This window comes from Anguilla anguilla, chromosome 4, assembly GCF_013347855.1.
Source record: "Anguilla anguilla isolate fAngAng1 chromosome 4, fAngAng1.pri, whole genome shotgun sequence".
In the NCBI taxonomy this organism is placed as follows: Eukaryota; Metazoa; Chordata; class Actinopteri; order Anguilliformes; family Anguillidae; genus Anguilla; species Anguilla anguilla.
The window spans coordinates 32,406,342-32,422,098 of NC_049204.1; the positions used below are offsets into that span (position 1 = coordinate 32,406,342).

Below are 15,757 nucleotides of genomic sequence, written 5' to 3' on the forward strand. Positions count from 1 at the left end.
TATCCAGCTGTATAAATGGAATGTAATGCAATGTAAATGCTGTGCAAGTTGCTCTGGATAAGAGTGTCTGCTAAATGCCTGAAATGTAGTGTAATGCACAAAATTTACATTATAACGACATTAGTCTCGCTATACTGTATATTACACAGTACAAAGGGCAATGAAAAATGGATGTACAATAACACAAATACATAATGAATATGGTAAAAAGGTGTAAATCATTTTGAGGCTTATGTCTTCAAAACTGAAACCACACTAAACAGTGCCCCTCTCATGGTTTTAATTGTGCCTTATAACCTAAGCGATATGTCAACTTATAAAACCTATGCAACTATGAAACAAATTCCAGATACTTATCTAAATTTCAGTGTTAAATGTAGAGCAACTACACCAATAAAAATAACTAATGTGCACTGAACTTTTGTATGAAAGAATTATTTTGCAGAGGGAGCGCTCTCAGCACTGTGTTTGAGAGGAAATTCCTTTTGTGCTCGGTAATGGCTTCATGGAACGTGAAAAGTTTGCTTTCTGATAAAACAGAATGACAAAGCAGCAGTCTGGAATTCCCATCGGACCAGCTCCTTAGGTCCTGCTTGGATAAACAGACTGACATCTGGGAATGGGCAAATTTTATCTGACGTTTGGCCAGACAAGAGCTCTGGCGATGGCATCTACCAAAGTACAGGGCCTTGAGTATCCCCTACAAGGAATGTCAAAAGCCACAAGCAGCCCTAGATTATGTTCATGTCACAGTAAAAATCAGATTGAAAAATCTTTGTGAGGGTAAAATGCACTTGGTGGTGCTGTCAGTCTCATAACCAGCTCCTGTCTTTATTTACTGTCTTCTCTCCTAGGACTGGGACCTTTTCACTTTTCTGTTAATTTTAATGTGGTCACTTTCCTGGAACTTCTGGGAAAAGAAGATGTTCCAGTGTGCCTATTTTCGGCTGTCTCTAAGAATAGGGGTAAAAATGCCGACAGAGGGCAGTACTAAAAAAATAAAAAAATCTTCCTTCTCATGCAGCGAGAGACAGTCATCTCATTATCCATATTATAAATCATGCTTCAAATGAGAAAGTAGAGATAGAGGGGAGGATAAAGGATGCAGAAACTACGATGTAAAGACAGACGGCGAAGAGAAATGACTGGAGCACCGCAGAGTAGAGCCTCTGGCTCTGACCAAAATCCTCAGCGGGGACATGTCGTGTAGACACGCAGACCAGGAATCAAAAAAAGCATTTCCTCGTGGCCAGCCTTTTAATCTTGAGCCCAGGGCATGTGGGGATTGGGCAGGGCCGCCAGAGGCGCGCCTGGCTTTGTCTTCGCGGCCTCTGTGGCCTCTAAATTAGAGCCAGGCGCACTAGGCTGAACAGTGCAGCAGGTTCACGTAAAGGCTCCGATTGTACCCAAATGTACACTCTCAGGAAACGTGGGTCTCCTCTGTGAATGCGATGGGATGTGGAAAAGCGCTAATTGCAAATCTGACCGGAGTCACGTTATTTGAAGCATGCGATTATCTCATTTTGAGGTGGGATGTGCACTCTACGAGCATGCCCTGTGCCAGCTGGGTTACGGTGCCATGGGGTGAAAGAATATTCCCATGGCGTTGACAACAGCCCTCAGACACAGCATTGTATTTCAGTCTGTGTAGGTTTTTTCCACTTCCCACGTTCCACCCAAATAACTGCCCCACTTTGTCCCACTTTGCATTATCGGGCAAGCTACAGTACATTTAGCTCAATTTAAACTTTTTTTTAGTGCAGCAATGAGAATAGGGTGTGGGGTGTTTGAAAGACCCCATTTGCTATCAGTTCATCTTTGGCATTACGTGGAGTGTGCTATATTTCTAGAATATTCTCAGTATCAATTTGTAGCATTACATCAATTTTATGTGGCCATTTAAATTTGCTCAGTGGTTTAATCTATAGCACACAGTTACTGTAATGTGTAATGCACACTTAGAGGCTTTTTGCAGTTTGAGATTCAACTGTATATTATGAGATTTATGTATTTGCTCAGTGGGTCCACCTATAGTATCCAACTCAAACAGATGAAGATATTGCCATTGTGCATGATACAAACAGCAAAATAGTACATTTTTTTCATTTAGTTTTTTATGACTGAATGGTGTGAAGAAATTTACACCAGCCGGCCTGTCGGATAACGATCAATATTATCTGTCTGTTTTAGTTTATTCTAATAGTGTTATTAGAATAATTAAAAAGAAACAGATGTTATTAATCTGTTTCTTTTTAGTGAAAGAATCATTAAGTTCAATACATTGAACACATTCGGTTCCATTTGGTGTACATTTAGTAAGATATATTGTACAGGACATTTTTTGAATTGTTTTTGGATAAACAACTAAGTTTCTTTTAGAGAACAATAATAGAAAATAAAAAATGAAATTAAAGTGTTCATATTTCAAATTGCAACATTTTAAAACATTGTTTTGTTCTCTAGGCATACAGTTAATATATTAATTGGTAGTAGCAGCTGCAGCAATAGCATTAGCAGTAGTAGTAATATTGTCTAAGTGACCCCCACATATTAATTATTCAGCACACAGTAATGTTTTCTGGTAAATTAATTCAAATGTTAGCCTACTGCAAAAACTGTAACATAAACTATATCAACATATACATTTAAAATGACATCTTCAAAAAGTATGCTTTTTTTACAGTGATATCGTTCAATTGAGACAGTGCTTGGGTGGCCAGTGAAAACACGAACCCAACATTCTGTACTGCAGGGAGGACAATAATACTGTACTGCAGCAATACACACAAATTATTCTAGATGAAAGTGTCTGAGGCAGTTAGCATAAATAAGAACCCTGCCGCAACAGCAGGAAACCAAACCCTAACATTGTCCAATACTGCTGGCAGTAAATTATGTATTAATCTGCCCATCAGCATGCATAACAGCTCTATGAGTTTATTTTTTCTATCTTAATGCATAGATATTTGCCTGTTTATGCCTCTTTAATTGATTTAGGTTATCTATTTGTTTTATCAATATAGAAACATCCAGCCAGTCATTACAAACTGACTAGTGCTAACTGAGAAATATGTTTTCTTCTATTTTTGGTTCTCATTAATGAGAAAGCTATTCTTGATTTTACCTGATGAGCTTTCATTGTTGAGAACATTACTGTATTCAGAGTTAATGCTTTTTAAAAGACTGTTCATTCAGTACAACACTTTCAAGTGGATTTATTTCTCTCTATTTATTTCTCCCTCATTTATTTCTCATAGGTTCTTTGTTCTCACAATACTGTCGCTTGTGCCTACAAGACAAGCCCTACATTTCATTTTTAAATGTTTTGCTTGACTTCCAAGCATGGCAAAAAAAAAAAAAAAAGTCCCAGCATTCCTGCCAAATTTCCAGCAGTAGGCCTCCTCTGACCAGTCACACTTACATACCACTGTGACCCTGCTAACAGCTTGGTTCTGTTTCCAAACCAACGTCAACATCGTAAAGCCCCCCGGTTCACTGTTGTCCAAGGCTCAGTCATTTCTGTCAGGAAAGAGACTCGGTAAACTCTAAAACGAGAGGGATAGGGGCATATAAAACGCCCCCTGAGGCACTGCCGTGCTTTTTTTTCCAGCCAGTGCCAGAAAAAGAAAACCACTGCAGCTATTGGATAGTACCCCCATTTCCCTCCCCACAATTCAATAAATGTCTCCAAACTTAGGATTTTGATTGTTTTCGCTGAGCGTTGCTGTGTAATTTGGTTAAACAGTGCTTGCTGAAAATATGCAGTTAGTAAACAGTCTCACTTTAAGATAATAAATGTGTGGAAAAAGTGTAGAGCTGTAATTTTGGTCTTCGCTGTGGGATTTAACGCTTACCTGAAAAAGTGGTCACGACCGGAGGCCGTGATCATATACATCACTTTCCATGAGGGTATGAAACACTGAACATTGTTATTTTCTCCTCTCCAGTTTCATTCAGCCCTTTTATAGTGATAGATGAGGACTTCTGTGGGCTTCCGTTGTAATAATAAATTGCGAACAAACGAACAAGCATGCCTGTGCATTTAAAAGCAAAATGACTGGGCATTTAAAAGCAAAATGTTGTGGTGCCATGCTTGTGAGCAACCTTGATTTGAGCCTTAATAAATACCCCAGTGGCCAGTGCATAGAAGTAATTGGCAATCAGGGATATTTTGGAATTCTTTTTCTTTTTCTTACTTCTTCATCTTCTTGTATTTTCTTTTTCGTCTTTGTAGTGGTAGTGGTAGTAGCAGTAGTAGTAGTGAAAGATTGAATGTCTCAGAAAAATGTTGTATGCTTTTCAGAAAGTTCATCTACGGGAATGATGACAATAGATTGACTTTGTTTCTATAATTTTACCTGGGCTTTAATGGAGGGGCAGGGCTTGACTCTTAACAATGAAATCCCAGTAATTCAGGGCATGAGAGCTCCCAGGATACAGACCTAAAACAACTGTGGAGCAAAAAAATGACATTCCATCTGCCTGATTCTGTTAGTCAAACTGGCAATATCAAATTTTTGTCTTCTCTTTGCAATGGCAAAAACAAGCTGGCCTATGCATATAGCAACAGTGTAAGGCAGTTGTACAATTAAACTGTTTAAACAAGATGCTAATTACATACCAAAACATGAAGAGAGCAGGCTTTCAGTCACAAGAGAAATTAACCTACGATATCATTTCAGTTTCTGATTGATGTGTATTTAAAAACACTGTCCATCACTTATCTATTGACATTATACCCACCTTCCAATTTAAAAGAATAAAACTGAAAAGAATATACATGAACCGACATATTCAACTGCGGTCAGACACACCTGTTAACAGCTGTTAACAACATTCCTATTAAAGGAAACAAGTGTCTGTGTATGCCTGACCTCTCCTACCCTCTCTGTTTCTGTCTCTCTCGCTCCCTCCCTCTCTCTGTCTGTCTCAGTCTCTCTCTCTGTCTCCTTCCCTCGTTCCAGTGCCTCCAGTACTTTTCCACTGGCTGAAAAGGGCTGACTCACTTGCTTTCCCAGATCATAGAGTTGCTCACCATCTGTGAAACTGTGGTAAAAAAAAACCTTTTATGAAACCTTAGTGAGACTTCTAATCTACCAAACATTTACATCCACACTCCAGGAAAATAGACAGTAGGACTTTAGTCTTCAAGTTCTATTGTCAGAGCCTCTGAAAAACAGTTTCATAATTTACGTTGTCATACTCTTCGTTCCAAGGACATTATTATTATTATTATTATTATTATTATTATTATTATTATAACTAACAAATGTTGTGAAAGTAAAGGCCAATTTTAGTAAACTCTACAATAAGACAGTGTAGGCCTGCTCTGTTTCACTGTGTGTGAGTTGAAGGCCCATTTTGTTTCTTCACCCTGCTTTGGCTGGAGGATCCATCAGATCTCAGGCCTTGGGTGACATAGCACACACGCTATCTGATGGCATGACCTGCCATCCTCCTCTCAGATACACAGGGTGGTCAGGATCTGCCTCGCAGTAAACAGGGTGGCACCGGCAATCAGCGGAAATAGCATGTCCCGCGGCTGTCCCAGAGCCTGTCTCTGCTTCTGGGCCTCACACGTGTTTGTGCTCAGGCTGGATTTACACTGGCCCGTAAACACTCTCACTGCCGAATGCGAAATGTGGTTGAGGCTCAAGTACATGCCACATTGTGTATAATGGCTATCTGTCAACAGACACCCTGCATTTATGGGGACACTTGGATTACGATAACCATCGTATATAATGCTTCATGTCTATTTTACCCTGCTGGCCCAGATGCTTTTCAGGCTTTGACCTTAAATGTTACTTGCGCTTGCCAATGATATACTGTGAACAGTTATTGCATAAAGCCAACTTTGATTGACAGGTGAATAGCCTGCGTTGACTACAAACGTAAATGAACAACACGCGGCACTCATCATGTTATAATGTATTTTCATCAAACATTAAACAAAATAACACATGTAATATGCAAACTATGGAACATATAAAGAGATAGTTCTACTTTGCTTGACAATTAAATTAAATCTGGAAGAAAGTACTTAGTATACTCAGTTCACTAGAGCATATATTAGCTATTCAGCGATAAAGCAGACTGAGAGTTCTCTTTTTCCTTTGTCGGTTTTTCGGCAAACCCTAAAGCCTATTACCCGTGCATGTTTCCTGAGCATGAGGGTGGATCAATGTCACCTTTCATCAGCTCAGTCCAGGGTATAGAGGGGCGGGCACTGGTTACAAAGAGCACTTTCACCCTTCTGGGAGCATTTTACACAGAGCTGGCCTCGATCATCTCACTCCGCCATTCCTCAGTATAAACATCCGGCTCACAGGAAACAGGCACTCTTCTCTTCTGCTAAAAAAGAGCTCAGCTACCAGTCTTCTGTGTCCTATAATTTTTATAATAATAATAATAATAATAATAATAATAATAATAATAATAATTGTTATGTAAAATGTATATACTTATTTTTTCCATTTTGGGGGATTTGGCCACATCTATGATGACTGGTGGTCACAAATGTTTGTTTTCACGTGCCAGAGTTCCAATCATAACTTGAATTTCATGCAAAACCTTCATGAAAAAACACCACATTCCGTAAGAGAGACATCTTCTCCAGCACTGCAGTAATTCATTCCTTTTTTTTTTTTTTTGGAATTACAAGAGCAGAAATCTAGTCTGTTTGCACATGCGTGCATGCATGTGTGTGCCTGCATGTATATGTGCTCATGTGTACGATTTGAATATTTGCAAGGGAAACTTTACAATATCCAGATTTTCACAGTGCAACAATACCAACACTTAAGGTTACCTCCCCCACCCCTCTCAGATGGAACATTCTCACCCTTATTCTTACAGAGATGGATTTGTGAGTGGCATGCATCGTTAAGCATTGCTCAAGCTGTACCGATGCACTTTTATCCAAGCAAATCGTTCTTTTGCCTGACAATCAGGAAGCATTATGCAAAATGTGGAAAGAGGAAATACACAATATACACATGCATCAGACTCACATACTCACATTTTCTTGAAGGACCAGTGCAGTGAATCTAAGGACACCTAGTCAGAGCAGCACAGCAGCTGCACAGACACACACGTACACGCACGCATGCACACATGCATGCACGCACGCACGCATGCACGCACGCACGCACGCACGCACACACACAGTGATCCCTTGATGACCCTTTCAGTCTGGATATCTCCATTCAGTACGCTTAATGAGAACCAAAATTAACCACAAGGTGCAAATATACAGTGTACACTAGCCTCTTGCTGGACTCTCATATACTGTACTTTAACATGGCCCCCAATACCACAAACCCCAGGTAATTCTAACCTGCGCCTGAATGTTTCCAATGAATGATCAGTAATATACTGAGGGTTCGCCTTACGTGCTGTATGTTTTATTCTTAATTCCATCAGGGGTGAGTAAAACAGAAACAGAACAAAATGTGCACAAATGTATTATAAGTTGAGACTTGTAATGTATTTGAATATCTGATAAATACTAATTAACATGTAATTTGTTCTTATGTTGGAATAGGACAGGTTATTGATGGCATACTACATCTTCATGACAAATTTGACATGAACTCCATTAAACTTTAAAAATATTTTTTTTTTATTGTTTGTTTCCATCACGATCACAATAAGTTAAGCATTTGATTTGGCTGAGTTCACTCACAATAAACAAAAAAACTCATAAACAATAAACAGTCTGAAATAGATTTACAAAATGCTATCAGTTAAGAAACTACAGCCCATTCCAGATTGTTTCATGGAAAGACATTTCAAGTAAAACCTTTGCCATTTTAAAACTTACTTCACCCAGAATTTTTAATTCTGTTGTTTTTTTACGTGCTGCCCAAAGGTTACAAAATATATAATATTCTCTGTTCATGAGCAGTGGCACAGCCAGGGGTGGGAGGATAGGTTGGACTAGGCCAACGTGGGGCCAATAAAGGTAAGCTACATTTGAATGTACTCCCCAAAAAAGAATTTCTTCCCAATAACTTGGTTATTAAATATAATAATGGTGTCAGGAATTATACTGTATTTTATCCTCATTATTTATTTTCTGTCCCATTAGTCAAACTGTCCTGTCTTTTATATCAGCTTGCCTTTAAAAAATTCAACTGCAAGCCAGCTAACGTCATTGTCGACATGCCGTTTATTGAGACACCTGGAGCGTAAAAACACAAAGAAAAATGTAACAAAAAATGAAATGAATCTACAGCCTAATTTCAAAAAATAACACAACATTACGACAAAACAAAAAATGGAAATACTGACTTGGAGAAAAAACTGCTTGACAGGTATCCTGCAGAGTGAAAAAGATGTAAGATAACTAGCTAGAATTGTTGGGCATAGGAGCAACAAAAGGCAACAAAATAAATTAGATTGATTCACCAGCCTGATTCATAATCTTTCTATTTTATGCATGTGGGTATAAAGATAAAAAATGTGGAGCTATTGATTTCAGCAACGGTTTGTGGGTGGGGGGCACATGCCACAATCTGTCCTTGGCCCTGAGATTCCTGCTGGCGCCACTGTTTATGGGTATATAACCAGTCAAAGTTGATGCACAATACCTATCTGTCAATCTAATTCTAATGACAGCATTTTCAGAAAGCTGAACCAAACAATGGCATACAAAAATGGAAAAAAGAAAAAGATTCTGAAGGAATGTTCAACTGCAAAGTAGCCATTCAGCAATGCCAAATGTTAGAGAAAATGCATGATTCATAGTATGAACATTACCTGACATCCTGATTGCACAGAAAGGAGTAATCCAGTCATTTTCCCTTTAGGCATTAAACTTTATGGTGGACAAAATCTCTGTTCTCCCCCCAAAGTTTCTCCATGGTCTTATCTTTCTTTTAATGTTGACAAGAAAATATGAGAAAAAAAACAAAATTAAACAATATCTAAAAAATTTGAAATACTGAAAAATACAACCAAGGTGAAGTCTGGATTTGTGGCAAAGAATCAGGGGTCAATAAAGGACACTGCAATGTATCGGATTCCTTTGGTTGTGGGCAGGCCTTCGTGAAGGTGAGTCAGTCTGCCTGGGTGCATGAAGCTCCACCCCTTCCTTGGAGAGTCGATGGAGCAGTTATACCTATGGAATCGGCAGCCACCTCCCTGGAGAACAAAGGCACACAAAGACCCAAAAATAAACAACCACACACGTTCTCTTTCTGATTAAGAAGTTCCTAGGGGCATTGGTGGACGCACCACAAATGTGTATTTTCCCCTTTCAGGGCCATTATATTTTTGGTGAGGTATCATTCTGACAAACAGATCTTCCCAAGATCCTATATTTAGTCGAGCCAAGCAAGTTGAAATGGGGGTATTTTCAGATTTAATTTCCAGGACATGCCCACAATTTAAGAGCATCTGGTATTTTTCAACATATGTACAACACCGTATCCGACTTTACGGGGCTTTCAAAAGTCTTTTTGCTAAGCCCTTGCATTAGCAGTGATTCATGTTTTCTGAACTTCTGCCTTTATATTATTAGTAATAAATTTAGCATAAATTTACACAGATAATGTTTTCGGACTATATCAAATCAGTTTTTATATTCCCTTGTCACTTATGTCAATTTAAAATGAGAAAAGAGTATACACTTATGAACAAACGTATTCAATTGCGGTCAACCTCACCTGTTACCAGCTGTTACCAATGTTCCTGTTAAAGGAAACCTGTGTCTATGCTTTCCTAACCTTTCCCTCCCTCCCTGTCTCTCCACCTGCCTTCTTTCACCTTCTCATATTTACATTTATAACATTGAGTCCTGTTTCCATTCTTTTTTTTTGCGTTTTCTATTTTGGAACTTAGACTATTGTCACACAGTAGTCCATTTGTTTTATTATGATAAAGCAGAAGCCTGGTCTCACCTGGAAGTCTGCCCCCTTGCTGTTCAGTGCAATGTTGATGGTGAACGTGGAGGTGTCATGGTGGGGCCTCAGGTAGGCCTGTCGTTCTGGAGTGTACTTCACCACAAAGTTAAGCAAGGCATAGCCCTGAAGAGGAAAGGCAAGGAGGACAGTGTAAAAGTCTGACAGGCTGAAATTCTTCCATCCATACTTACAAATTTCTCCCATCCATCCTCTATCACAACATATATAGCAGAAAAGATCATATATCAAAGCATGTGTAAATGGCTAACAGTAACTAGCATGTCCGTGTTCAGTATTAAATAAAAGTTGAGCTTCAGAAGGCAAAAAAGACCCATGAGACTTGTAAGAGCAGTGATTTACACTATAAAACCAAAGATGTCTATGAATAAACTATTAAACACACACCACAAAAAAATGGCTGTGTTCCATTGTGAGTAAATAGTGACAATTTAAAAAATAAGTGAGACCGCAATCGGTTTCCATGAGAGAATACGGACACGATTTCATAAAATTTCAGCTGGAAGCGACAGTGCCCATTGACTGCACTGCTCATATTGCCTTCCTGGGTCCTTCACTATGCAAAGTACCTTTGTGTAGTAGCCGGAAAAGACCTTCAGCGTTACTGGTGAAATAAACTCCCGGATGAAATGGAGCCATTCCTTCTCGTAGTCTATTTGGGACATGTGGATGTCATCTGTTGGAACACTTTCATAACCCCCTGTGATGCGCTTGTCCTGTGGAGAAACCGCAGTGAAGTAAACAAAGAAGGATAAATAGCAGAGAAACAGCAAGGCATGCTTGTATTTGCGCTACTCCTGTCACCATAGTGATAGTTATGTGCACCGGGCGTGTCCCTAACCCTCACCATCCCTTTTTTGTTTGTTTGAGGAACGAGCAAGGCGAACGCTGGCGATTCAAGAATCGTTCACAAATGTGTCTGATGTGTAGTGTTTATAAAAAAAGCATCAGCAGACTACTACAAATACATACAGAAAAACCAGAAAGGACAGTTAAGATAAGAACCTACTGATTTGGCCATACGCTAACCAAACATATGCAGGAATTAGTTTAACCAACCTGGTGTTTTCCACCAGACCATACGCCATAGTTTTCCATCTCCTCGACCATTTCATCACAGGCCTTTTCAGATAACACAGGGAACCAGAAGACATCTGGACAGGGCTATACAAAAAAAAGGAGTTAGAAAAGGCATTAACTTGCATTAACTTTTTGTGTTCTCTCCATGAACAGATTTCTTGTGTGGTACCTCACATATGGGAATCAGAGAACTTGTGCTTTAATATGTTACTATCCTGAACCTGTTTGAGACTGATTTCCTTAAATAACAAGCTTGACCTTTTTTGTTTGATCACCAATTGATATTTGATTTACTCATACATAAATGCCATAGCACTATACTCTTCCAAGCACTTCACACTAAAACATTCTAATAGCAAAACGATTGGTTACCATAAATGACTAAATACAGAAAATGTACCGTGCTCTCTCTGTGTTTACCTCTAGCACAGGCAGAGACTAGCTGATACCATCTCTGCTTTACCAATTCTGTCACTGCAGTCACTGATTTATCTTCTGTTGCCTGTCTTCCTTAGAGCAATGTGAGTAATGTGCAGTTTACACTTTACTTAATCCTTCTTCAAATGTTTATCAACTCCTCATCTAGATACTAAGCCATCTAAATCCCTGTTCAGCATGTCTCCAGAAAATAAAAGTCATCGTTGGTTCATGCCAGATTGCTTAATTCACTCACAGTCATTCAAATATATTGTAAAAATAAAAAAATCTTTGGAATGTTCCTTCCCCAGCATCCAGTACTTGTAGGCAAAACAAGCTGAACATGCTAAACAGTTTATGTAGATTTTAATATCTGCACAGTAACAAATATATTAAGTTGCGGTGTCTCATATTGCAACAATATTACAGCCAAACCATGTACTTGCTCATTTGAAAGAAATGGTGTCAAATGTACACAGGGGAAAAAAGCCACACATAATACATGAGATATTCCCTGATGAATTATAGTCAGTGTCTGCAATGCATTTCCTGAAACAACCTCCTCTGTTCTCAGAAACATATGCAATTGCGTGAGTCATTCACAGTCTCAGCTCCCACTTCTAAGACAGTGAACGTTAAAAGTGTCCAAGAAAAGTTATAGGACAACTCTTGATTATCCTGAAAATTAACAAATGCAAGCGTAGTCGAAGTTAATCGGGAAATAAAACTGAGAGTCATAGGGAACCATTTTTCACAGTAAGTATAAGATAGGAGAGCAGCCAGCGACACGGGCCTGATGCAATCTCACTGCGCTGAGTATCTTCTGCTGGCACTGTGTAAATTGAGCAGGGGCTGACGAGAGACAATGGAAAGGACAACCCAGCCAATCCATTACAAGAGTTAATTACATTTAACCTCCAAACTGCAAAAACGATTAGACTAAGCTCTCCTGCCTCTCATTCCAATTAAATGTGCACACCATTCATTCCCCATGCCCATTCAGTGAGTGCTCGGGACATGTTTATTTGGAGGAGTGAGGTATTTTTAATGCAGGGGAGCCAAACACTTAGGCTGGTCTCTCTTTCTGAATGAGCAAATAATGGGAGATGCTATGGATCAGATGTATGAATTAAATTAATTTAAATCCTCCTATCTGATCCAAGACACTGTGATGGTCATACAGTAGCATGTAGCTTAGTTGTTTACCTACATTCATTTGACCTATTGCTGTTCAAATTACGATTTTAAAAAATGTTCAAATTCTGTATTTTAGTTACACATCCAATAAAAGTAACCAAAGCTACAAACTTTACTACTGCCCTAGCTTATAAAAGAATAGTATTTCTGGGCCCCCAATAAGCGTAGACAGAGCTCTGCAGTCTCAGGTTTGAGCCTTTATCATCACTGCAGACAGCTATGATTGGAGGTCCGTTGCAGTAGCACATCAGAGAGTCAGGGTGGGTTTAAGTTAGCCACTGTTCCTCAGGTCACTGCTACATTGTGTTGCTCCCAGTAAAGCAACAGGTGCTGACAGGCTACCAATTCAGCAATATGCCTGTAGTGCTGACCAGTAGGGTGTAAAATAGTCACTAGCTTGCACTGGAGGAGTGCACTCACTTCAACTGCAGTGCTCCTGGTGCGCAGTAACTCAGAGGTGCTACTGACAAATCCAAAATTGGAGAATTTCAAAATAACAACTGGAATTGGAAAATAACAACAACAAAAAACATCCATTTTTATCATGCAGGGTTTTCTGGGAGCCTGGGTTACTATGTACCTGTTCTGCGAGGTTTTCTGTGAAGATGCGGCTATAGTTCGGGTGGATGTACTTCTGCTTCCAGTCCTGTGATAAATCAGGGGACATGTTATTGGCACACTGCTGATTCACTTAATGATCTGTGAGTTAGGGAGGCCCCATTGTCTTAGGGTTCATTTCACAAAATTTCAGACAAACCAAAGCAAATCACACATTTTCACTAACTACATTTGTGCAACAGCAGTAAGACTCTTACACAAATACTCTGCTAACACCAACATTATGCTGAGTTTACAATGTGTTCAGGGCTTTTTCCTGCCAGTTGTAAATGTATGTGTTTGTAGTCAGAGAAGATCATAAATGTAAATAAAAGTAGTCGATAATTCACTTACCACTGGATTTTCATATATCTGCCACAAATCATTGTTATAATGTGAAGTATTGTAGTTAGCAGTGGATATTATCCTTCCAAATTCATGACGGTTTGTAATGTACATGAAAATACCCTACAGCAGACAAAGAGAACAATGTTAGCTTGTTTCCAAGGAGCAAAATGGTAACCACCGAAACAAAGGTGTATTAAAGTACAAGGTTTAAACAAAAATAAAATAAAAATAAGAAACAGTTCAGACTTTTGTAACAGGTCATTTAGACATATTTTTTTGAAAAACAGGAAAAAAATGAAAATCTTCCAAAATCTCTTGAATTGGAGTTAAAACCATAACATCTAGAAAACACGCCTGACAGAACAATAGATACAAAATCGATAAATAATCTAAGATTATTTATGCAGCGTACAGATTTTCAGGGGTGGGAGCAGGGGGAACAGGGACACATGGAGGTGCTGGTAAGCTGAGGACAGAGCGATTTCAGGAATCTGATTCCCTCTGGTCTGTGCAAGATCTACTTTGAAGCAGGACAGGGCGTTGATGTGGGACAAGGGCTCATTTTCAGCCTAGACTTTTGCAGCTGCGCTTCCAGTGGAGCATAAATTTATAGTGTTTTACTTCCTCTGAAAGAATTTTGTCCACCTTTCAAGTGGAGAGGGGTGCACAGTCAACATAACTTAAATTTAATTCCGTATTAATAATTTGCAGCGCGACTGAACACATTAAAATGAAAACTGTGCTTAAACAGCTGCACGGTTTCATCCGAGCTAGCTGCCGTACCTGTAGAAGCTTAGGCTGAGAATGGGCAAGGGGATAAGCTTGTTACACATGTGCTCAGGGGTTCTGCTCTTGATTTAAGCATCAGGGGTTATTGCAGGGAACTTGGCAACAATAGGTTGCTATGATTCTGTTTGATTTTTGGCGACCTCCCCCCCTCCTGGCACAGGGTACCATTCATTTTTTGAGGAATGAAAAAAAAACTCAGACAATCAGGTGCTTCCTCTAACTTTCAGTGAATGATTCTGCACTCATGAAATGGACGCCGGGTTTCCAAGGAACCTAGCAAATGATGGGAATATTTAAGAACTGTATATATATGTATATATACGGGCAGATTTTTACTTTAATTGAAAATGTCAAAATATTCCCCACTGATGCCTATTATGGTTTAAAGGTGTCTTTGGAATTAGACTTCCTAGTGGCATAAAAATGTGAATACTGAAATATTAGAAAATATTAGAAATGTTAATACCGCAAAAAAGTTTGTTTTAAACCACTTGTTTGAAGACACGTGACTACACTGTTATTATAAAACACATTTTAAAAGTGGATTCTGAAAATAATAAAATAATGGCCATATTGCGCCAAAAAGAAACAAAAAACATTTAAAACACCCAAAATACTACTCCTCAGACTACTGTCATGGCATGTGAAATACTAAGTATTACTCAGTTAACTAGAATATTATGTTAAATGTACTGAACACTTAAATAAGAAGTTGCACACTTACTGGTGACCTGGTTCATTAAGACCAGACCCTTTGGAAATTCGTGCAAAAGATCCTGTATTTCACTTCAACTGCTAACTTAAAAAGTGAGAAGAGCAGAATTTAGAATAATTAAAACAAGACTAAACCTTTGGGGGCCTGAGCATATGGAATGATTCCGGAGAAGGGGAGTCTTTCTCTCTGTGTATTGTCTAAAAACGAAGGAAAAGCACCATGTAAGTTGTGTAACATTGCTTTTTGAAGAGAGAGATAGATACGTATACGCCGCATACAGTACACCTTGGAAGGAAAGAGGATGCACCCGCAGAGAGGGGGAGGGGAAGAAAAGCAAGAGTCCCTTTGAAGCAAAAAATTTAGGAAGTACTTTCCCAGGAATTGTGCATGCTGGGAGAAAAGGAGCAAACTCATTTGTGCACAAGAGTACACAAGTGGAAATGGAGAGGCAGTCCCTTTTGCATTAGACAATGCAATGTGAATACAGCACAGAGCAGAGCTGGAGAAGGAAGTCAAAGCCATAGAGGATTTAGAAATAAATAACGAGCAGCCAGCCACATATTCTTATTGGGCAAAACATGATCACATGACAAATTAGACGTGAGACAAGGTGGAGAATAATGGGATGACTGGAGCAGCAAACCTTTTAAAGCGCCACAAAGGCTACCATAAATAGAGAGAAGTCATG

The 15,757-nt window shown here is 39.1% G+C and overlaps 1 protein-coding gene across 3 annotated transcripts in view; it reads right to left on the reverse strand.

The window, feature by feature from the left end:
- Positions 1-7,600: 7,600 nt before the first annotated feature.
- plod2 (procollagen-lysine, 2-oxoglutarate 5-dioxygenase 2) overlaps positions 7,601-15,757 on the reverse strand; it is a 39,574-nt gene continuing 31,417 nt past the window's right edge. For 2 of the 3 annotated variants that reach the window (XM_035415402.1, XM_035415404.1), the window contains exons 14-20: positions 15,204-15,266; positions 13,572-13,685; positions 13,201-13,266; positions 10,986-11,090; positions 10,496-10,642; positions 9,906-10,031; positions 7,601-9,147 (exon numbers count right to left, since the gene is read on the reverse strand). In XM_035415402.1, the coding sequence (XP_035271293.1) occupies positions 8,992-9,147; positions 9,906-10,031; positions 10,496-10,642; positions 10,986-11,090; positions 13,201-13,266; positions 13,572-13,685; positions 15,204-15,266 (777 nt within the window). In that variant the 3' untranslated portion in view covers positions 7,601-8,991. The remainder of the gene's footprint in view (positions 9,148-9,905; positions 10,032-10,495; positions 10,643-10,985; positions 11,091-13,200; positions 13,267-13,571; positions 13,686-15,203; positions 15,267-15,757) is intronic. The other variant, XM_035415403.1, reaches the window with a different exon arrangement.